This window comes from Plasmodium gonderi (assembly GCF_002157705.1).
Source record: "Plasmodium gonderi DNA, contig: Chr14, whole genome shotgun sequence".
NCBI classification, from domain to species: domain Eukaryota; phylum Apicomplexa; class Aconoidasida; order Haemosporida; family Plasmodiidae; genus Plasmodium; species Plasmodium gonderi.
In genome coordinates, this window is record NW_021628939.1 from 1,725,034 (window position 1) to 1,748,990 (window position 23,957).

Consider the following 23,957-nt stretch of genomic DNA (forward strand, 5'->3'; position numbering starts at 1 on the left):
AAAACATAAACACTTTCTCTATTTTGTAAGTTTTTATTTTTCATTTCACAATTATGCTTTCATAATACTTTTCGAAGAATATAAAATTTGTCATTTAAAATTTTTTTTTTTTTCTATTTTATATATTCTTTCTATTTTTTCTGTTTTTTGTAATTTTTTAATTTTTTCAGTTTCAACTTTCCCCCTTTTTTTTGTTTTTTTGTTTTATGATAATGGCCATCCATTTGATATCTGCTATCTTTAACCCCATAAAATGAAGTACATTCATTTTTTCATTTGTGCGCCATGAGAATTTTGACGCGATAGAAACAAACTAAATTTTTTGTTTCCTGGATTGTTCCATTTTTTGGCGAATTATTGTTTTGTTTTGTTTTGTTTTTTTTGTTTTTTTTTTTTTCTTTTATTTTTCCCCCTTTTTTTTCTTATTTCGTCCCTGTGCATTTATATTCCCACCCCACATAAATTTTATCTCCACAATGAGCAACGTCGACGAATTCTACGAATATGCAAGAAACAACTTTTTAAATCTTTTGAAAAAAAATAATGTAAATCCTCCAAATGAAGAGAAAAGGAATGATACAAAACAACACAAAGGAAGTAGGGATAAGGAAAAGAACGAAAGGTACATGTCTGATATGAGAAAATTAAAAAGTGACGAACTGAATGATAAAGAAAGTTATAACAAAAAATACAAAAATTTTGTTCTAAAAGGGAAACGTAAAATTTTTGGCAGAACCATGAGGAAGAGATCGATGAGCATCTCTTCCGCTTCGTCCAATTCGTTCACTTCTTCGATTTCGTCCAATTCCGCGGCTTCATGCGTTTCTCATTCTTCACTTGAATCCCTGGATTCCTCATATGATAAAAGGAAGAAAAAAAGAAAGCATGAGAAACATAAAAGATGTCAGAGGGAAAGGGATAAAAAAGGGAGGGTTAAAATAGAGAAGGGTTATGAAAATTCGAAGATGAAAACAGAGAAGAAAAAAGCGGAGAAGAGAAAAAAAAAGAGGAGTGCCGAAACAGAAGAAAGGAAAGGGGAGAAAAAATGTAGGAAAGAGAAATATGTCAAAGTTGAGGAATTGAAAAGAACGAAAAATAAATGCACAAATGCGAGAAATAACATTGGGGGAGAAGGAACGGACGAATCGCATGAGGTATGTTTCTCTTCGAGTGATGTAGAAAAATGGGAATATAGAAAAGAAGACAAAGAAAAATCTTTTAAATTCGAATATGAAGATAAAATGAAGGTACACATTCTAGAAAAGAACATTGAATTGAGCAAAAAATTGGATATAATAATATCAGAAAAAAAAAAGAAGATGCTATTAAAGAATGCATTAAACAAAAATCTAGTAGACTGTAAACATTGCATTGATTCAAACTCATTTAATAAAATAAACAAATTAAATATAATAAGTATTAGTGATAAGTCATATATGTGTTACTATAATTATAGAAATATATTTTTAAAAGACCAATTATTTATTTCCCCCATTGAGCACACAACAAGTGTAACGAATACGAATTTTGAAACTATTCAAGACATGCGTAATCATATGAAATCACTAATAGCTATGCTAGAAGAAAATAATGAGACATGTATTTTTGTTGAATTTAATAATTGCTTTAACGCAAGTATAGAATTAATCTCCTTAAGAAAAACAAAACATACATATATTAATTGTTACATAATACCAATGGAGTTACTAGAGAAGGCCAAAATTTATTTTAAGAAAAATATGGAAGATGTAAATTCTTTGTATAGAGAAAATAAACAGTTAATTATTACCAACAATAAATATGCTCCTTATAATGTTATACCGAAAAATATTCCATATATCTCAGTTAATTTTTCTCTTGTTGAGACTTATATACAAGTTATTGAAAACAATTATGATTACGTAAATATGTGTAAATGTATTTTTACAGATATTTTCAAGAAGGACAAATTTTATAAATATTTCCAAAATTTTCAACAATATGTAAATTCTGTGGAGTCATTTAAAAATCTCTATCAAAAATACGACTGGACGAATTATATAAATTGAGATATGTGTTTTTTTTTTTTTTTTTTTTTTCTTTTACTCAATATAGGTGTGACACAAATTAAAAACTATCTATATTTTAACCAACAAAATTAGCTTAAAAAAAAAAAGAAAAAATAGTATTTGTCTGTATTGTCCCCATTTTATTCAAAAATGAATAGATAGAAATAATGTTGTAGATGTTATTTTTAAACTTTGATGTAACAGGGTAAAAATGGCTAGCAGTTAAGGTGCTGAAATTCTCGTCTATAAAAAAGAGCATTATAGGTGTAGATATAAACCTAGTGTTATGAGAAAAAAAAAAAAGTATTAAAATGTTAAGATATGATAGAAACCATCATAAGTAACCATCTTCATATATAACCTTGTACTGATCAATTTTTTTCTCTTGTTCTTTTTCATTGAGGAACTTTTGAATAAATTCATTTTCAGCATTCTTTACTTCCTCATGGTTGTTACATAATTTGTACATATCAAGCAGATCTCTATTTAGAGTTGTAAAATTAGAACTCCATTTGTAAATATTCAATATATCATTACACTGTTTGTTATAATTACACAAATATAAACAGAAGGCCAAAGATTCCAAACATGAAAGCTTATACGGTTTTCCATAATTTATGCTATTAACTGCAATAATATAGGGTAATTTTCTCTGATTTGTAAATTTCGTTTTTTTTAATAAATCTAATGATTTCCAAGAACAGTCAATAACTGACAAGCCAAAATTTTCGACAATCTTTTTATCATTTATAGAAAAGTATTTCTCACAGAATGGAGTTAATACTATTCCTTTAAATTTTTTATTAATTTGCGCCTTTTTTATTTTTTTAAATCGATATAACTTCTTACATGAGCATTTCTTGTTATGACATTCATTGTAATCAAACATGAATAGTTTTATTTCATTTGCATTCCTTTTTTCTTCATCCACATCCAATATTACTGATTGATCGTGGTTACAAATTTGATGCTGTTCTTCCAATATGTCTTCATTCAATAGGTTTTCCCCATCGAACTCCTTTTCACTTACTAAGACATCCTCATTTTCCCCGTTATGAGATCCATTTATATCACCCTCTTGAATATTTTTCCTACTTATTATGTTAATCTTATTCTTGTTATTCCTTTTCACATGCATATTTTGTCCCTCGTGTAAAAATGTAACATTTTGTTCCATATTAAGACCTTTTCCTACTTGTATACTGGTCAAACATCCTGATTCTACAATTGAACTGTCCTTCCTTACATTTTGTTTATTTCTCTCATTAATCAATTTTACCAAATTATGAACTGAATATTTTTTTCTCTCTATATGAGAGTTTTTCATTCTCATTACTGCTTCATAAAGAGAAAAAAAAAAAAAAAAAAAAAAATGGTAAGGACATTTATTTTTGGAATATTATATATATTTCTCTTGATATTTCTTTGCTCGGAAAAGAAGAAAAAAAGAACATAAGTATAATCACAGTATAGTACGTAAGAATGTATATATATTAATATAAATGTTGCCTATCTTTTTTAATTTAAATTCCCGTTACAAACCTTTCTTCCGATTGTCATCATAATGGTAGCTTATGTAAAAAAAAAAAAAAAAAAACGTCCTATTTTCATTAGTATACTACGCAATTTTCCTTTCCTCTATTTTTTACCGACTTGTATGATTATGGTAAAATTTATAACAAAACAAAATTGGAAAAAGAGAAAAAAAAAAAAAAAGAAAAAAATAATTCAGCTCTGATAATTTCCTTCCGCGTCATTTTCATTTCAGTTTGCTTCATCCTAATGGAAACTCCGTACACAATCAAAATAATCCATTGTTGCAGAGTGGTGTATATAGTAAAAAAATAAAATAATCCACAACATAAAAATCGAATTTTCCGTTTTACACAATAACTGCTACATATATAAAAGTAAATCAAATAGCTTCACTATTATATATACCTAACAGTAATTTATATAAACGAAGCAAGGGGAAAACGCATAGATGATGCTTATTTTATCTAATTTTATTTTTTTTTTTTTCATTTTTTTCTGGAATAGAAAAATGCATTAATTGCCTAGAAAAGAAAAATGTGTCTCTATTTTTCTTTTGAACTGTATCAAAAAAACGTAGAGTTAAAATGATAAAGAAAAAAAGAGAACCAGAAAGAAGAAAAGGGCCCGGGAACGAAAGAGGATGAAAACAATTTAACCACAGATTAAAATCACCGATTCAGCTATCGAACTGAAAATTAGTAACGCTTCCCCTTTTTTAAAATCTCTTTAATCACCCTTTTCCTCATCTTCATCCTTTTCTCTCTCCTTTTTTTTTTTTTTTTTTTTTCTTTTTTTGTTTTCATTTAGTGTCTATGTCAAAAAATCACATTCTCGCTTACTGAAAAGATGCTAGCAAAATTTGTCCTATTCGTAATACTAACTATAAAAACATACTGTAGTTTTCATATGAATTATAAAATTTTAACAAAGGGGAACCATAGGAAAAAATATGTGAAAACGGTTTCATCTGTGAATTATTTATATACCAAATGTCCACAAAACACAAAGTTAAGAAAATATAAAAATAAGCTTTTGTCTTTTTTTTCAAATTACTTTACGAGTGAAAGGGACAAATATACTTTAAGTTAGCATTTAAAAGAGAGAAAAAAAAAAAGTACAAAAGTGGGCTATTTCTCACAAAAATTCAATTATTCTAAGAATTTTTTAGAACAATTGCACTAATATGCGATGTGTAGTTTACGCGTTCCACTATGAGAGCGAAAACATCAGAAAAATTTTCCCTTCTTAAAAAAAAGGGGAAAAAAACAAAATAAAACACACGTTTTATATGTAAAGAAGGTAATGTGATGTATGCCTTTTTTTTTTTTTTTTTTTTTTTTCTGACTATTCCAAACTAGATAATGAGGAAGAGGAATATCTTAAGAAATTGGGCAGAACAGACAAGGACGATTATAATGAATTGGTTAAGTCTCATGAAGAATTCATTAAAACGTGTACCGACATAAAGAGCAAATTGAAATATAAAGATATATTCTTTCTTATTACACAAAAAATAATTCAAAGAAGTTTATACAACTTTAAAAGAAAACAGAAATTTAACATTTTTGGAAATGATGAGTATACAAGTGAATTGTCAATTGACTATATAAAAAGCTCAAATATCGAAGAAAGAATAAAAGAGCAAGTTCTGAAAAAATTGACCCAAGAGTTAAACAGTAGTAGATACTTCCTCGTGCGAATCTTTAAATGGTACGCTCATCATGAATATAAATAGTTTAATGGATAAATGAATGAGTAGATAAATGAATGAGTAGATAAATGAATGAGCAGATAAATGAATAGCTAATCGAATAGCCACCTAGCTAAATAAAAATAAATAATAATAAATTCATTTTGTATACACGTAATAAGAAAAAGGAACAGTGATATTCACACAGCGCGCTAATACTCATCACATTGCACTAGGACCTGCTGCTGTAAAATGTGATACGTAAAACTGTTGATCATTTTTGAACATATTTGCATGATCTTATATTCTTGCAGGAAAGGTCTCTTAGAAGTGGTTAACATAAGTTCCCTGATGCTTCCAGTCGCTTCGATTGGTTTATTTTTGTCAAAGATGGGCTTCTTTGCTGTCGCCGTAAATATGCTACTGACTGCACATTTTTTAACATACAGAAAAGACGAAAAGAAAAAAATGAAAATAACCACCTTACTTTTAACACTGCTACCAATATTAGTACACACCTCTCTTGGAGTGATTTGCAGTAATATTTTCCTCAAGAATTATCGGGTAATACTACATGTTCATCATGCGTGAAGTGTATAAGTATTTAAATCAACGTGTTTGCAGAATTTTATGGATATATCTGTGTGGATATATCTGTATGTGTGCCTATGCACATAGGCATAAATACACATGAAGCAGAGAAATTTATATTGAACATGACTTGAATGCAAAGAATATGATTTTATATGAAGGAGAAAAGGGCGTGGGATGGTGATAGTAGATCTATCAACTATTCTCGACTGCTCAAAAATTCATCAATTCGATCATCTGATAATGTGTTTCATTGCTTTATGTTCCCGCTCATATTAAGTTATAAAATTTTCCTTTTTTTCCTATTTCCCGCTTTCTGCAGTTTCACATTCCCACATTTCTGAAAAACGAAAATATTTTGTCTTTTTTCATAAATATACAATTGTATATGGCCTCCCTAGTTTATTTTGTTAATAATGATATGGAAGAAGATTTAGAAGGAGAAGAGGAGCTAAAAAACGATTATGTCGAATTTAACAATGATGAGTTACTGGGGTCAAATATGTAAACGGGGCATAATGGGAAATTATCCATTCGTTTTACATTTTCTTCTTTTAAGAAAAAGTCGAAATTTATGAGAAAGCATAATTTATTTTATTAAAAATTTGTGATCATATTTAAACATGTTGCGAAAATATTGCTTATCCTATTTTTTTCATAATTTCACTTTTTCATTATTTCACTTTTTCATTATTTCACTTTTTCATTATTTCACTTTTTCATTATTTCACTTTTTCATTATTTCACTTTTTCATTATTTCACTTTTTCAATTTTTCTCTTTTTTAATTTTTCTCTTTTTCAATTTTTCACTTTTTCATTTTTTCGTTTTTTATCTTTTTGCTTTTTTTTTAATGTATTAGCATTTATCCCTGTTTAACCATACCTAGCTTAATTTTGTCACGAATGGAATGGACGTGTTTCATTTGATCTATCTTTATTTTCCCCAACTCATTTCGTGCAATTTTTATTCATTTTGTTTTTGATCAGTTTTTTTAAATATTAAGTCACAGTTGAAAATTGTGAGAAAGCAAATGTTACTAAACACGCGGAAAATGTGAAGAGCCTGAAAAGTACTAAAACTAAGAAAAGTTCTAAAAGCGTGAAAGGTTCTAAAAGCGTGAAAGGTTCTAAAAATGTGAAAAGTTCTAAAAGCGTGAAAAGTTCTAAAAATGTGAAAAGTTCTAAAAACGTGAAAAGTTCTAAAAATGTGAAAAGTTCTAAAAACGTGAAAGGTGCTAAAATGCGAAAAGCTTTAAAAGGTTGAAAATCGCGAAAAAAAAAAAATTTCGAAAAGTGCAAGAAATACAAAAAAATACTAAAAAAAAAAAAAAAAAAAAATTACGTGCCTTATGCATGTTTAAAGTATCAATCTGTTAATTATATTTTACCAGAATATGATAAAATTATTGATTTATCATTTTTCTTTTCAAATTGATCATGTTTTTAATATAAATGCAATAAAAAAAAAAAAAAAAAAAAAAATTACTAAAGGGTGTATAAAAATGATAGGCAATTTTGTGTGCACACAAAATGAGAGTATTTTGACACACAGGTTTCTTTCTTTAAGCATGCATTTGATTTGAAGTGGTTTAATCAATATATCATGCACGTGATATGGCATTAGTGCATTAAATATTTACGAAGAAAACGGAACTCACAAAATGTATAATATTTTTATGCGTTCTTTCGTATCAAGTGGCCAAGTAATTCATAACATGGAGGAGGGGGGGGGGGGTCTCAAATGCAGAGGGATTAAAATACTTACGCATTTGCTATGTTACTCCTTCATGATATGTCATATTAGAAATGATAATATCTAGGAACAATAAATTATGATTAGTTTAAGTATGACCCACAAAACCCATGTGCATGATTTTGAGTGCTGCGGTAGCGCGTGTGTATTCCATCAATGTACAAGCATATATACATGTACATTGTTACATGTGTGTTATGAAAGTGTCTGATTAATTAGCTCAAATGTGGATGGCAGTTTTTATTCCTTGAATATTTATATATGTGCTTACCAATAGTAGAGCTAAGTTGTACGAAGGGAAAATCCGCAATTATTGTGCATATACAAATAGAGACCAGATGTAAAGGATCAAGTGGAGCGTTAATATTTCACAAGAGTGTTAAAAGTCATCAGAAGTGTTAATATGTAATATGAATGTTAGAAGTCAATAGGAGTGTAAATATTCAACAAAAGTGACAGAAATCAATAGAAGCGTTTGTAAACAAAAGGGGTGTTACAGGTCAAAATGTGAGTTACCTAAACAATTGTCAAAAGTGAACATTAACTTGATAAATCAACTTTCCTATGAAATTCAGGCAAACGCAAAATGAAACGAAGTATTAAAAAAAAATAATAATAATAATAGCAATAATAATAGCAATAATAATAGCAATAATAGTAGTAATAATAATAGCAATAATAGTAGTAATAATAATAGCAATAATAATAGCAATAATAATAGCAATAATAATAGCAATAATAATAGCAAAATAATAGTAACAATACTACTACTAATAATAATACTACTAATAGTCATAATAATAATACTCATAATAATATTCATAATAATAATAATTATAAAATAAATAAAGTTTTCACGTTTTACCCGGAAAATCAATTAAATCATAAAATTTAAAAAAGGAAATGTTATTTTTTAAATCCTTTAATCTGTCAATAATTTTCATATTTCTATTTCCGTAAAAGGAAAAAGAAAAGGGTTCTTCGTTGTCACTATTGTACTGTGGTTCATAATTATTTTTTATAACTTTACGCAGATCAAAAGAATCATATTTATTTAAATGCATCTTGTAATCATCATTATTCCTCTTCTCTACATTTCTTTCGTCCTCAAAAAAGCCTCTATCCCATGATCTACGTGCAGATTCGTGTAAGTATATGTGTACAAGTCGTTAAGTTAATAAATAAAAGGGGAATAAGTGAAAGAGCGAAAGGAAAAAGGGGCTATAAGGCCAAATAGGCAATTTGGAAAACAAACGGATGATGAAGAAAATAAATAAGTAAATATACATGCAAATATATATGCAAATATACATGCAAATATATATGCAAATATACATGCAAATATATATGCAAACATACATGCAAATATACATACAAATATATATGCAAATATACACGCATGGATGTAATAAATAAATAAAAAAAATGTATATATAATTATAAATAATATAAGTTTTTCCTCTGAAAGAATAACAAATTATTGAAGTTTGGCATCAACGCCAGACAAAGAAATTTCATAACTTGACAACTGACCAATTATTTGGCAAAGAAACGAAACAAGTGTGCTAAAAGTTTAAGTAGGTAACTAAACGTAAAAGTAGGAATAGTGGATCTAAGACATGTAAAAAGCGCACAACACAAAATAAATATACATGTCTGCTTCTACATACGCATTCTCAAACTGTTTATCAAATATAATAATATTCTAAAATATATGCTTTCCTGCACGAATGTCAGGTACAACGAATTCTTGGATTTACCTGTACGAGTCAATTTGACGAAGATATTTTCTAGTAATTTTATCAATTTTTTTTTTTTTTACATTATACTTTTCATCATATATTTCCTTTACCATGCTATAAGAAAAAACAGAAAAAAAAAAATAAAATAAAATAATAAAAACAAATCGTTAATAGTGATAATAAAAATAATAATAGTAGCAGTAATAATAATTATTGTATCAATAATAATAATAGGAACAATAATAGGAACAATAATAGGAACAATAATAGTAACAGTAATAATAACAGTAATAATAACAGTAATAGTAACAGTAATAATAATAATAATAATAACAGTAATAATTTCAGTAACAGTAATAGTAACAGAAATAATAATAGTAGCAGTAATAAGAATAATAGCAGTAATAAGAATAATAATAGTAACAATAATAATATCAGTAACAGTAATAGTAGTAGTAACAATAATAGTAACAGAAATAATAATAGTAGCAGTAATAAGAATAATAATAGAAAGAGTAATAGTATCAGTAATAATATCAGCAATAGAATTATGCGTAGCTATAGCAATAAAACAATAATTATTAACATATGATCAAAAACAAAGAACGCAAGATGCCAAAATGTGTAAAATAATATAGCAAGTAAAAAAGCTCAGATATATTCAATAATTACTAATTACCATTTGAAATAATTCGAAAGAAGTTCGACATTTATGTTATCATTCCTCTCAATAATAATTTTTATGTCTCCTTTTATGCACTCACAAAAATTGCTAATGGTGCTCCTGTAGTCCTCCTGCATGCATATGTATATATACACATAAACATAAATGCATATACATATATATGAATAAATTAAAGGTGAAATATGAAAAATATCCTTGAGCATATTTGTGTTTATACATACACTTATACATATTATTCGTCTTCCATATATATATGTACATAAACACCCACGTCGCGATAACCGGGGTTTTTTTTATTTTATGATTGTAACGTTACGCATAGCTGTATCTACGCATATGGACTTCTACATGCTCAAAAATGAATACACAAGTGAATTCACATGCAAACATGCACAAACATGATATATATCTAGTACTCAAGTGTACATGCATAACCGTTTGGCACACATGCATGAAGAGCTAATAAATGTGCAAACGTACTATTATCATGCTGGGTATGATATACAATTGATCATCTCCTTTCTGAGACTTATCCTTAAAATTACATTTCTGCAGAATTAAAAAAAAAGAATTTAAATAATTTTAGGAGCTAAAAAAAAAAAAAAAAAAAAAAAGAAAAACCATGCATTTACACGTTGGTAACGTACATAATGATATCGAAAAGAGAGACATAAAAGTGAGATATTTCTTCGAATTTTTTTGCACGTATATTTGTTTCTTCATGTGGATTATGAATATGTGCTTAATTTAAATAATAAATAAGGAACTTGGTGAAGTATAAATTAAACCTTCCTCCCCAACTCCAAAAAAAAAAAAATAAAATAAAAATTAGTAATAGGATACTGATAAAATACTATGTGAGAGCAAGAATAGCAATAGAATAAAAATATACAGAAAATATACATTCTGGGTGTGTAAAAAGTATAATGCTCAAATATAGAATATAAATGTTGTATTACATTTTAAAAAAATAATAAAAGAATAAAATGTTTACATTTTTAAAAAGATCTCCAAATGAATATATAATAATAATTAAAATATATAAAAATCATGAATGAATATGCCAGGGTTATATATGCAAGTACAGAATTAAAATGTTTGAAGCGTTTTACAAAAGTATCAAAATGATGAGAAACACTTTAAATGTTCATATTCATGTAATCAAGTATATAGTTTTAATGATTCATACACATACAGAAAAAAAAAATAATAAAATAATGAAAAAATAAAAAAATAAAATCATAAAATAAATAATAAATGTTAATTTGAAAAAAGAAAAAAAAAAAACTAAACAAAAGAATATGTGAACAAGTTTTACTACAAAAGAATAAATTATACAATAATATGGAAAAAATACATGAAGATGCTTACACAATTTTGTAAGATTAAGAATATTAATTTTTGGATAGCATGCGCTTGTTAAATACAATCACTAAAATTGAATCATTTTGAATATATGATTTTATTTTTTTTCCTTTCCAATTTTGATAATTTAAAATTTTTACACATATAATGTAGAATAAGAACAAAACAGAATTATTTTAGGTAAAGTTTAAGTCTGACATAAATATGAAGCAAAAAAATAAAATTCAAGATAAAAACAGAATATAATATAAAATTATTTACCTTTTGTGATTTAAACAACGTTATTATCTTCCCCCTTTCTCTTTTCCTAATTTTACGTGTTTGTTTTCTTAGTATAGAATTAATTAAAATGGTCCGGTTATTTCCTATAAGGAAAAGAAAGAAGAAAAAAAAATAAAACAAAATGACGTGGATATGTGGAAGTGTTGCTTCATTGTAGTGTTGAAGTTGATTAACACCTGTATAGGCGTTAAAAATTTAATTTGTTTAGTATTTCTTTTTCATCCTTATGTTTCTTTTCTTTTGAATATTTTCGTGTAACAACATTGAAATGCATGCTTATCATATTTTAAAAGTGTGCATTTAGTACTTTATTAATTTTTTATTATTATGTTATGTTATATTACATTATATTATATTTCGTTTTCGTTTTGTTTTTATTTTATTACAATTATATTATTATTTTATTATTATTTCATTATTATTTTATTTTTATTTTATTATTGTATTATTATTGTATTATTATTTTGTTGTTATTTTATTGTTATTATTATTGTATTATTATTTTGTTGTTATTTTATTATTATTATTTTGTTCTTATTATTTTGTTCTTATTTTATTGTTGTTATTTTATTGTTATTATTTTGTTCTTATTATTTTGTTCTTATTTTATTGTTGTTATTTTATTGTTATTATTATTTTCATTTCCGTACAGCCCCTCAATATTAATAATAACACAGTTGTTATTATATTCATTCACATTTTCCATTTCTTTCATTTATTACTTATAGCCTTTCGCATATCTATGAGTACAGTGTTATTGCAACAAGACAGAGTACTCTCTCTGACAGTGAAATAATCATCATGAATGAAATCTCTTTTGTGCATGCAATTATTTATATCGAAATTATCCATGTTTCGGCATTTCCCTTTGATAATTTCTTTTTTTTCAAATTCTACATTTTTATATATGGTTTCATCTTCACCAATATGTTTAAAATTCTTGTTATTGTACATTTTATAGGAGCTCAAATCATTTTTACTTATTCCTCTTTTGTCTCCTCCACTAAAAAAAATATGGCTAGAATTAATCATATTGTTGCATGATTCACTAGTTAACTTATGTACATGGTAATTTTGATATTTTTGATTTGAGTAATCCATATTATAAGAATTATGTTTATTATGAAATGATTTACTTATTTTGATATCTTTTTTGGGTATATAATTTTGTTCTGAACAATTCTCCGTTTTATCTCTGCTTTCTCCCGTATGATGATTTTTTTCATCAAGGGGTTCTGCCTGGTTATGCATTATACTTTGGATAGTATACAAGAAATTATCACTGTAATTTCTACTTTTTTCTAACATCAATTTTTCACACTTACTCCTTTGTATATTGTTATTAATTTTTTTAAATAATGTACTCATGCTTTTGTTTAATTTGTTATATGAACTCATACTATTATCATATTCATTTTTTTTTTCCTTAAGAGACAAAATTTTTTTTAGTTCAACCTTTATTTTGCTATTTTCTTCTCGTTGTTTCCATGAGGACATCTCCAGTTGATCATTTCTATTCTTCAGTTTTTCATTTTGATTTAAGAGATTATTTATTTTTTCCTGTAAGATGTATGCATTCTTATTTTTTTCTTTTTCTAATTTTAAACTCTTTTCCAACTCATATATGTAATTTTCTTGATTTTCGGCATTTTCTAAGTCCACTTTTAATTTCTCTATTAATTTTTTATTTCGATTTTTTAAATTCTCCAAATTTTCATCTATGCAGCAAAAATTGTTCCTTAAGAATGCTTTAATATTTATAATAATGTTTTGTGAAAAATGTTCCATAAACTCTTCGTCAATAACTTCCTCACCATGGTTCCATGCATTGTATTTGTTTTGTACGTTATATGCATTTTCAATACAACTGTCATATATAGGTGTGTATTTATCGTTATTACTACTTAATATTTTTTGATTTAAATCTTTTAAAAAGTTATTGAACAAGTTAAATTCTAAGTAAACATTATTTATATAGTTGCTGCAAATTGAAGCGCTCATTTTTGTTATTTATAAATGTGAAAAAAATAAAAATAATAAAATAATAATATAAAAAAAAATATTAAAATGATATTCTAAGCGTAAAAAATGAAATTTAAGCACAATTGTATTTTTCTACACCTTTTTCACATTCCTTTTCTTTTTTCTTTTTTCTATTCTTTTCTTTTTTTTATACATTTTACACACAAATATTTCTATTATATAATGATAAATATTTGCGTCCGTTGGAAAATATAATTGTAAAGGTAAGTACTCCAAAATTAATTAAAGACGGTGTACTTTTTTATAACTAAATCAAAAATGTAAGATTCTTCAAAATTAAAAGTAAAATAAATAAAATCAATGGGTAAATGGAAGTCACAATATACATATTCATGCTATTGAAGAAAGAAAGCAACAATTTTTTTTTAATCTATATTTTTGCATGTTGCTTATAGATACAATTTTTAAGTTAGCATATGTACATAATTTGCGTGAGAAGAAATCTATCTATATTATATATTCACACAAAGGCTTGTAGAATTGTGTATATTTCCTCCAATGTACACAGTACTACACTATTATATTGATACAATAGAAAAGGGGGAGGATGAGAAAAAAAAAAAAAAAAAGTCTTTTTTGTTTATCTTTTCTACATAATTGTACCATATTCAATATTTATTTTTTAAAAGGTTGTACCATTTTGCAAAATTTTTAAAACAGCTGCTTTCATTATACACACATGGCCACTTTGTATTAAACCCATGTACATGCAGTTTTTAAAAAAATTTTATTGGGGTTAGAACAATTCATACTTTTTTTTTTTTTTTATTTTAACCCCCTGAAAAAATGGAAAAATAAGGAAAGTATTTACACATCGAATTATATATATTTATATAAAATATATTTTTCGAAAAACAATGTCATATAAACAATTTAAAAAAATAATTTAATAAAATAAATTAAAAAAATTAATCCTTATTTTTTTTTAAATTGTATATCATTTTCACCCATTTTACGTATATTCTGTTGGACTTTTTATATTTACAATGCCATCAACGTTGAAAAGTGCGGGATCAATTTTTTTTTTTTTTTTTTTTTTTTTTTTTTAATTATACATTTTCCATTTATTTACATAATTTATGAATACATTATAGCATTATGTGAAATGTACATTAAATAAATTTACACAATTATAAAATCATGTTGTGTGGGCATCTAAAAGGAAATCGATATTTCTTTTTCTTTTTTTTTTTCTTTGCTAGAGAGATATACTCGAAAGTGTAAGAACCCAAGGGGGTGGAGTGGTTTTCGTTCTAATACGTATATATAGCAAAAATGTACGTGCGCATGTACAATTTTTTTTTTTTGGAAATTTAAACATTTACATATATTTTGTTACATTTATATATTTCATATTTATTTATTTTTATTTACTTACTGTCTGATATTTAAGATATATACACACTCCTTCATGAGGAACTATATATATATATATATATATTTTCGCTTAACACATTTTTTGTTCTTTGATTGTATTTTATATAATATATACACATATATATTTTATTTTTATAACAAAATAAGTATATAGCTTAAATTTTTACACATACAGAGTACATTTTTATTCCACACTTATAAGCAGATGAATTCTGGCAGTTCTTTAACATATGAGTAATAGCAATTTTAGCTTCTCCCCTTTTTTTTATCCTCAAAAATTTGAAAAATTCTACTCATTGTTAACAATTTTATATTATGATCAGATCAATTGAATGTGTTCATAAAAGGATCTTTTTTTTAAAAATATTTTTGTTTATAAAAAATATCAACAATATTTGAAATGAAAAAAGTTAATCTTTTGTACGAATGTTATTTAATTGAAAAAAAAAAAAAAAATTACACAGAATAACGCATATACATGTATAAGCAAATTATACATGTCACATTGTAAATGTGTATATTAATGTAAATATACACACATCCACATGTACATATATATGTTGAACTGCTCGAAATATTTATAAAAAAAAATATGTTAAAAACAATCGTTTATGTATTGGTGTTTTACACTGATTATTTGTGTATTTAACATTCATTGTGTAAACAGGGGCGTACATGTTTATACATATGTGTAACGATTAAATTGAAAAATGACAATGCATTTTAACATTATTGCATTGGGCTTTTATAAAAAATGTAAGTTTCCTAAATGTCCTTTTAAATACATAAATTCGAAAAAAACAAAATATGTTTCCTGTCTCCTACATACAGTAGCTGTTTCAATTTTTTACTAAATTGGGTATTCTTATACATATATATGCACATATATATATACAAGTGTGCGTGTTATAAGCACAGTAAAAAATATATACCTTGGTACGTGTATTACTATATTTCGCACTGTATCGCAGGGATGAGTGTATATGTGTACATAAATATATATATGTACAAAATGTATAATGTACACGTGCACTACTTGCTCGTATAATCTCATTCACATGTAAAAAGATAAATATATACAATACGCATATAAAAAAAAAAAAAAAAAAAAAAAAAAAATGGGAAGATTCCTTAATTATTTAAATGAACACAAAAAAAATGTTATCATGTGTACGTATGCATGCATACATAAAGATATTCATTTGGTAATAGGTTCTACCATCATGCATTCCTGTTATATCGCTACTGGGGGAAAAAAATAATATTAAATAAAATATTATTTTTATCTTTTGTCTTTCTCATGCATTCGTGCGAATTTTCATATATTTTATTGATTGAAAATATGTATAACCTGTTTTGATTTATTTTATTATTTTTTTTTTATTATTTTTTATTATTATTTTTTTTTTTAATAACAGATTTAGCCATTTATAATAATTAATGTAAATTTGGAAAAAAAAGAGTAAATGAATATGTAATACATATATATAGGGTACTTGTGCTTTTGCGCGTGCGATAATATGTTGTTATCTGGCATTATACACATTACACCTCAATATGTCTTGCTTTGCACAAACACATGTATACGTACTCATTCGTATACAACTATTTGTCTGTGTTTTAGAAAGACATGACACATATATGATTACATATTTTTAAGCTGTTCGATAACGAAGTCTTGACAAAAGAAAATTTAAAAGCTCTTGAGGATATATGTATTCAATAACTTTCGAGGGGTATAAACTGTGAATTTCTTTATTATTAATATTGTGTATAACAGAGATGTATAACTCGTCTCCAACATTGTGTAGATTTTTAATAACAATTCTATTTCCTTTGGAAGTTTTTTTTCTTCGAATATATTTTTTAAAATCATTTACTTTTATATTTAGATGTCCTGTCCTTCTTATATTGGACTCTTCAACCCACTGTGGTGAAGCATTCTTCAAGCTAGCCAAGAATTCCATCTTTCTGTTTTTAATTCGAACGCTATATACATCTTCTACATTTAGTAACGTGCTATCGTGCGCGTTTGTTATGGCTTCTTGTTTTACTGATTCGCTATCTTCTTCATCACTCCTCTTAAGTGAATTATCAGAATGCTGTGTTAACATTTTTTTCCCTTCCAATTTGTTAACTATGCCCTTTTTATTGATCTTTTTTTTGGAAATTAAGGGATTTCTACCTTTGGTTTTGATGATACCATTGCCTTCTTCTTGCAAAGATGATGTTGATGATAGATGGTTTTTTAAAATCTTTCCATCGTTCGTAGTTGTGTCGGTTTTACTTAAATAAGTCGACTTTAAATGTTCCATTTTTTTTTTGAACGTGGTTAAATGTATTAAATTACTTTCTGGTTCCCATGTATTTTCATCATCTGAGTAGCCCTTCCATTTTACTAAGTATATGAACCCATTTTTTTTCTTCTTTATTTCGAGTATGTCGCCAATTTCAAATTCTTCATCCGACCCTGTCATTTTTCTGGTTAAGTTGGTGTTACTTTAACTGATCCTTTGTGTTTATACTTTAGATATGCGTATGTTTGGTACTTATGTATATGTATTATACATACAAATAGATATGCAACGTATGCCTCTTTATTTTCCCCCTTCTTTGAGCAAAGCAAAAGGATATAAATGATATGTAAATGTATGACTTATACAAAAATAAAATAAAATAATAATAATAATAAAATAAAATATGAAATTTTATTAAAAAAATAATTTGCTTTTTCTTTGGTATACTTTAAAATATTATTACTTGTTTAAATGTTTTTACATATTTAAAAATATATTTATATATTTTTTTTTATTTCAGTAAAATATTAAATAACGGTTTGTGAAGATGCTTATTTTTATAGTACGAGAATGAAAAAAAAAAAAAAAAAAAAAAAAAAAAAAAAAAAAAAAAAAAAAAAAAAAATTTACTGTATAGGCTTTTTAATATTAAAAAAATTAAATTGAATTAACACATTTTTTGGAATTCTATTTATTTCATTTGTTTTTTTTTTTTTTTGCTAAAAACGTAATGTGTTTAATTTTTTTTATATATAAATGTGCCCTTTTTGTTATTACTTTTAAGTAAAAAAAAAAAATAAAATAAAATAAAAAAGGAAATGTTTTACCACGAAAAAACTGTTCATACAATCTTTTCATACATATTACGTGTATATGTATGCATATATGTATTTAATCGTTTATATATATGCAGCGTGGATTAATATAGGTATAATTTATTTTCTGTCAACATATGTTTTTTCATGAATATTGCTTATGAATAAACAAATATATATATTTATACATTTACATATGTATATACAATTTACTTATCCGCAGCATAAATAGTACCACATAGTGTGCATCGTCACATGTGTCAAGCTGAAGTATCGAAAAGCATGTCATAAACTGGTTATGCATAAAAATTGTAAGCAACACGACCCTTTTCATTCACCTCAGGTGTACACATGTATTATGGGGTGCTTCGGAAATGTTATACACTCTTTAAATACACGTTGTGTATGTTTATGCAAATAAGAACATTTCTGTGTTGGAAAACCCTGTGCAACCGTGTTTCTTTGTACATATGTAAAAAGGTGTATATTCATATGGAAAACACTTATATGAAATGGTTGCGAAAATGCATAATATTAATTGATATATACATGTGTAAGAGCAAAGTGTAAAAGTTTATGTTCTTACAATATGTTCCATTGTATATGTTACATGTAGTAAATATTCTGCATATGAACATAATATTATATACACTTATGTATGTAATATATTCAAATGTGTATCATTAAGGTGTACTCGAATTAATTTTCGAAACTTGGTTTCTCCTTATTTCCCCCACTTTGTTCTAGTGAAATTGTTTTTTTAGTGTACATTAAAAAAATAATAATAAATAAATAATAATATTTGTGTAAAATATATGAAATTAATCTATTGGCACATAATGGTTTCTTTTAAGCAAAAATAAGAATTTACTTATTAAAACGTAAGTACGGCAATTAAAAACGGTTATCTCACTAGAAAAGAGAAAATGTATATATACATAATCATAAGTATAAATATGTATATGTACATGTATATATATATGTATACGTATATATGTATGCATATGTATATGTATGTATACGTATGTATATACATGTAAACATATGTATATATACACATGTATATGTATAAATGCGATACAACACTTTTTCCTTTTTACTCTCTGGGTATCTTTGGTATTTCAATAAAGTTCATAAAAATATTGATGCCTAAATTTTTTTTCTGCTGTAATAATGATCAAGTCCGGTAAAAATTTTAAATATTACAACTTTTTTTCCCCAAATATCATAGCACAATTATATGAATATAATAAAAATGTCAAACCATTGTAGCGAATGAGGTACATAACCGATATGTATATCTAGTTATGCAATTATCTTATAAGGTTTACTAAATGGTTATATAAATGGTTACTAACTTGGGGTATTTATATGGGTTACTAAAGTGTGTCATAGAAAAAGGTTAAATAGTTCCATGTAATATGTATATATATATATTACTATACGGTTAAGTGGTGACACAGTGGAACAAAGCAGAAAGTGCAATTACATGTGTTGTAATACTTCTTTACTTTTCACTTTTTTCCAATTGGTCATATGAATATTTATGTTATGACAAAAGTATATGGTGTATTATAATATAAATAAAGATGTATAAATATGAATAAAATTTGCACAACTATCTTTATAAATATTCATATAAATAAAATTTTAACACTTTGTGAATAGATAAAACACTGCATAGATATATATACATAGGTATATACCTACTAGTCAGTTTTTTAATTTTGTTTTTATCTATATAATAGCATGATTGATAGTGGAAACTAAGAGTGTAAATTATGAATTTTATAATTTGTAAAAAAAAAAATTAAATAATGCAAATAAACATAGAGAATGCCGTATATATCCTGCGGCATTCCACTAGTATTTAAAATTTAAAAAAATGGGTCAAACAAAAAAAAAAAATCTATTCGTATTTTTTTGCATAGTTCGATCATATATAACACTTTTTTTTCTTTTCTTTTTGTTTTAATTTGTTATTATTTCATTTTGTTTTACTTTGTTTTATCTTTTTCCTTTGTTTTTACCTTCATTTTATTATATTTTGTTTAATTGTTAACTAATCCTAATTATTTTTCTTTCTTTTGTATTTTTTTGTTGTTACTATGCCTATTTGAGGCACCTTGGGCAGCTCTATTATTTTGTTTTTTTCTGTAAAAAAAAAGTTAAATGTGCACTAGGAGATTGAAATATAACCGGTTAATAAACAGAAGAACCCCAATACATCATGTTATGAACATAAAAAATAATGGAAGCAATTAATGAAATGATACGAAACTTGCAATTGCTACATGTATGGAATGAACCATGTCCGTATGTAATATTTTGATTATATATTTATGTTTCTTATAAACATATAACGTGCCCCCTACAGCAGGTATATTTTAGTTGCATACGTTTATACAATCACATATTTTTGTATTCCTATAAAATTCCCCACTATAGAATTACAATGATTTGTAATTTCGTGACAGTATTCATTGAAATAATTCACAAAACATATACGAAAGGCACTGTTTCCTTAAGAATAGAAATAGAATAAAATATATAAAAAGAAATGCGGGAAGAAGAATTTTGCCTTTTCTTTTTTCTTTTTCTTTTTTCTTTTTATTATTTCTTTTTCTTTTTCCTTTTTCGCCTAGACCATTATAAAATGATCTAATTAAAATTAGAACTATATGGAACACTTTTTTGTTTTTTAGTTCAGTCGGGTAATTTTTTTTTTTTTTTCATGTTGTAATCCTTTATATTTTTCCTCCCCCTACGACTCAAGAACTAGTTTTTACACTGATAAGAAAATATAAATAAAAAAATATATCATGTTTGTTCCTTTCCGGAAACTTAATAATAATTATTTTAATTTTACCCTTGGAATGTCAGGTGTCGTGAACTTGAAAATGTGACACTAAATCACGTTACTAATGCGATAAATGAGGTAAATACGATTAATGCGATTAAGGTAGTTGGTTTCTTCATGTTTTTAATGGCATACACCATTAATTCGATTTTATGCAACTAATACCCATAGCACATAATTACACATAAGCAAATATGCATGTTACTAGTCCAACTGGAAGTAGTTAAAACAATATTTCCCAGTTTAATTTAAGGCAGGGAGGAAGGGATGTACCCAAATATTAAAAATGTAATTCGCCATATCTAATTGCATTTTGGTTAACATATATAATAGTAAAATACATCTGAAAACATGTAAAAGGCATAAAAGAAATGATAAAGAAAAGAAAAAATGAATAAAGTTTTTTTATAAAATTGAAAATGAAAACCATTTTATTTCACCTAAGAAATTTACATATTTTCCAGAACCACAAGATAAATGCGTTATTCATATTTGGAAAATAAAAATAATGTATATATATATATATATATATATATATATATATATATATATATATATATATATACACTTAAAATACGTAATAAATACATGTATATATGGTTTATATATGTTTAATATATGTATGTCACAGGCTTTTGATAAAAAAACGTTTTCACCCCTTAAACAACAGATCACTCAGCATTTTTATTAATATGTTTAGGTCAGGAAAAAACGTAATAGTAATGTTCTTTTTTTTGCCTTTTGTTTTTGTTCATTCATTATTTATTTATTTTATTTTATTTATTTTTTTATATTTACACCAAGCGGATCAAACTGAACAGCTTCACACATGTCCCGTGTATCATTTTCTTTAGGAAATGCACAAAATGTTTAGGTTAATCTTGACGACTAAACCTTTTACATGACGATAAGAAAAATCGCGTTTATTTATATTTATTATTCTTAAAAAAGTGAACTATAATGCATACTAATTCTTGACGGGGGGATATATATATAAAAAAGAAAAAAAAAAAAAAGCAACATATATAGTAAGTAAAGTGGAGTCGAAAATTTGGGTTAATTTTTTAAGGTGGATAATATAAAGGCACATAAAATGTGCTACCTTAACTATATTATTAGTAAGTGAAGTTTCGCTGACAGCACCGACATGGATATATAACTAGAATAATAATAAAACACTCAATTTTACTAAAATCTTTGGTATTTACAATATTCCTGAAAATAACCATGTTCACCGACCCCATCAGTATGGATAATCTCCATAATTTTCACAGTTGTTACAATTTCTAGGTGTAGTTAGCAGTAGTACCATTGATTATTGTGAAATTAAAAACAATGAACAAAAAATATATACCAATTAATAGTACAAAAAATTCGTAACTATCAATTGAAAATTAAAAAATATTATAATACGTAAAAGTCCCCCCCCCCCAAAAAAAAAAAAAAATGTAAATATGGAACAAGAATGAAATTGTTACTTATACACATTCTTTTTTTTTTACTTTTTTTTCTTTTCATGTGAGGTGGAAAATGATATTTCAAATAATTCCATACTCATTAGTTTTGGGGGTGCAAAGTTTGTGTAATTTGCAAAATGCCAAAACTGTAGAAGGATGGAAATGATGGAAAATTGAGCAAAATATGTGAATTCACTCTTAGATGGAGGAAAAAGGTAAAAATGGTAAATGTGATTTGAAAGCGCACGAAAAAAACGAAAAAGTGGAGATTTTCGCAATACCAAAGGCGAATTTGGGGAAAATAAATTTAATTATAAGTTAATATTTTAAGAGATATAAAATTAAATAGTTTAGTGACAATGATAAAACAAAATTAAATTAAATATGCCAAACTGAAAATGCAGAATTAATTAATTTCCTTAATCATTAAATACAAAATAAATTAAATATGCTAAGCTGAAAATGCAGAACTAATTAGTTTATCTAATCTATATATGAAAAAATTAATTAAAGTTAACAACATTTTACAAATTTCATCAAATGTTCCAAATGTTCAATGTTTCACTGCTCTCTATTTTTTTCATTTTGTACAAAAAAGATGAAAAAGACATGAAGTTAAGCTAATATATGAGAAATAAGATAAAATATCTCTTCCCCATAATTATGAAACAGTTTATATGTACATTTTTACGCAATATTTTATTTCATTTAAGGTTTTGTCAAGCAATAATATTTTAGATATTTTCAGTTTTAATGTTTTTGCACGAAAACTAGTAAAAAATTTTAGTGTAACTAATTTCTAATAAAAAATAAAAAAAAAGTCCATAAAAGGTAACTTTGAAATATTGCATTTTTGCAAAAACAGATTTAAACATAATATATATTCATTGAAAATGTGTGTTCTTCAAATTGGGGGATTTTTTTTTTTTTTAATTATATTGAGAAAAATTGGGTGTGTATTTAACCCGTTAGAAGGTGATTTAAAGGGTTATATGCGATATGCACCCCCCCTCTCCGGCGATGAAGAATTAAAAAAAAAAAAAAAATGCGTTATTCCTGTAAAAAAGGTTCATCGATTCAGTAGCTGAATTGTTAAAAATGTATATACGTGTAATATATATACATTAGCAGCGTTTAATAGCATATATATAAGAAATGCTTGAATAATAAAAAAGTTAAAAACATATAGTAAAATAAACCTTCTTTCCCCCCCCCCCAAAAAAAAAAAAAACATTTAAAAATAAAAAAAGAAAAAAGAAGAGTAACCATAAATTTTTTGCCTTCTCAAAATTTACAACAATAGTAACTTGTATAATAAATGTTCAACATACTTTCCTTATAGGCACATTGAATTACCAACTTTTTGCTTCCATTATTAAGATCAATTCGGTTTATTATTCTTTTTTTATATTTTT

At 25.7% G+C, this 23,957-nt stretch overlaps 6 protein-coding genes across 6 annotated transcripts; 2 read left to right on the plus strand and 4 right to left on the minus strand.

Annotated features, from left to right (window-relative positions):
* Nucleotides 1-476: 476 nt before the first annotated feature.
* On the plus strand, nt 477-2,048 carry PGO_143790 (debranching enzyme-associated ribonuclease; the record flags this gene model as incomplete). Its single annotated transcript, XM_028690369.1, has 1 exon — nt 477-2,048. One exon carries the CDS (start codon nt 477-479, stop codon nt 2,046-2,048), a length of 1,572 nt encoding a protein of 523 aa, XP_028546170.1.
* Nucleotides 2,049-2,382: 334 nt separating this feature from the next.
* PGO_143800 (ribosome biogenesis protein TSR3) lies at nt 2,383-3,375 on the minus strand (the record flags this gene model as incomplete). The annotated part of the gene is made up of 1 exon (XM_028690370.1): nt 2,383-3,375. One exon carries the CDS (start codon nt 3,373-3,375, stop codon nt 2,383-2,385), a length of 993 nt encoding a protein of 330 aa, XP_028546171.1.
* A 1,055-nt stretch (nt 3,376-4,430) lies between these two features.
* PGO_143810 (hypothetical protein, conserved) lies at nt 4,431-6,373 on the plus strand (the record flags this gene model as incomplete). The annotated part of the gene is made up of 4 exons (XM_028690371.1): nt 4,431-4,668; nt 4,943-5,294; nt 5,589-5,838; nt 6,188-6,373. The coding sequence occupies 4 exons, from the start codon at nt 4,431-4,433 to the stop codon at nt 6,371-6,373; spliced, it is 1,026 nt and encodes a 341-aa protein (XP_028546172.1).
* Nucleotides 6,374-8,473: 2,100 nt separating this feature from the next.
* PGO_143820 (hypothetical protein, conserved) lies at nt 8,474-10,478 on the minus strand (the record flags this gene model as incomplete). The annotated part of the gene is made up of 4 exons (XM_028690372.1): nt 8,474-8,750; nt 9,380-9,475; nt 10,041-10,156; nt 10,413-10,478. The coding sequence occupies 4 exons, from the start codon at nt 10,476-10,478 to the stop codon at nt 8,474-8,476; spliced, it is 555 nt and encodes a 184-aa protein (XP_028546173.1).
* A 1,926-nt stretch (nt 10,479-12,404) lies between these two features.
* PGO_143830 (unspecified product) lies at nt 12,405-13,694 on the minus strand (the record flags this gene model as incomplete). The annotated part of the gene is made up of 1 exon (XM_028690373.1): nt 12,405-13,694. One exon carries the CDS (start codon nt 13,692-13,694, stop codon nt 12,405-12,407), a length of 1,290 nt encoding a protein of 429 aa, XP_028546174.1.
* A 3,074-nt stretch (nt 13,695-16,768) lies between these two features.
* Nucleotides 16,769-17,590, minus strand: PGO_143840 (heterochromatin protein 1; the record flags this gene model as incomplete). Its single annotated transcript, XM_028690374.1, has 1 exon — nt 16,769-17,590. The coding sequence occupies one exon, from the start codon at nt 17,588-17,590 to the stop codon at nt 16,769-16,771; it is 822 nt and encodes a 273-aa protein (XP_028546175.1).
* Nucleotides 17,591-23,957: the final 6,367 nt, after the last annotated feature.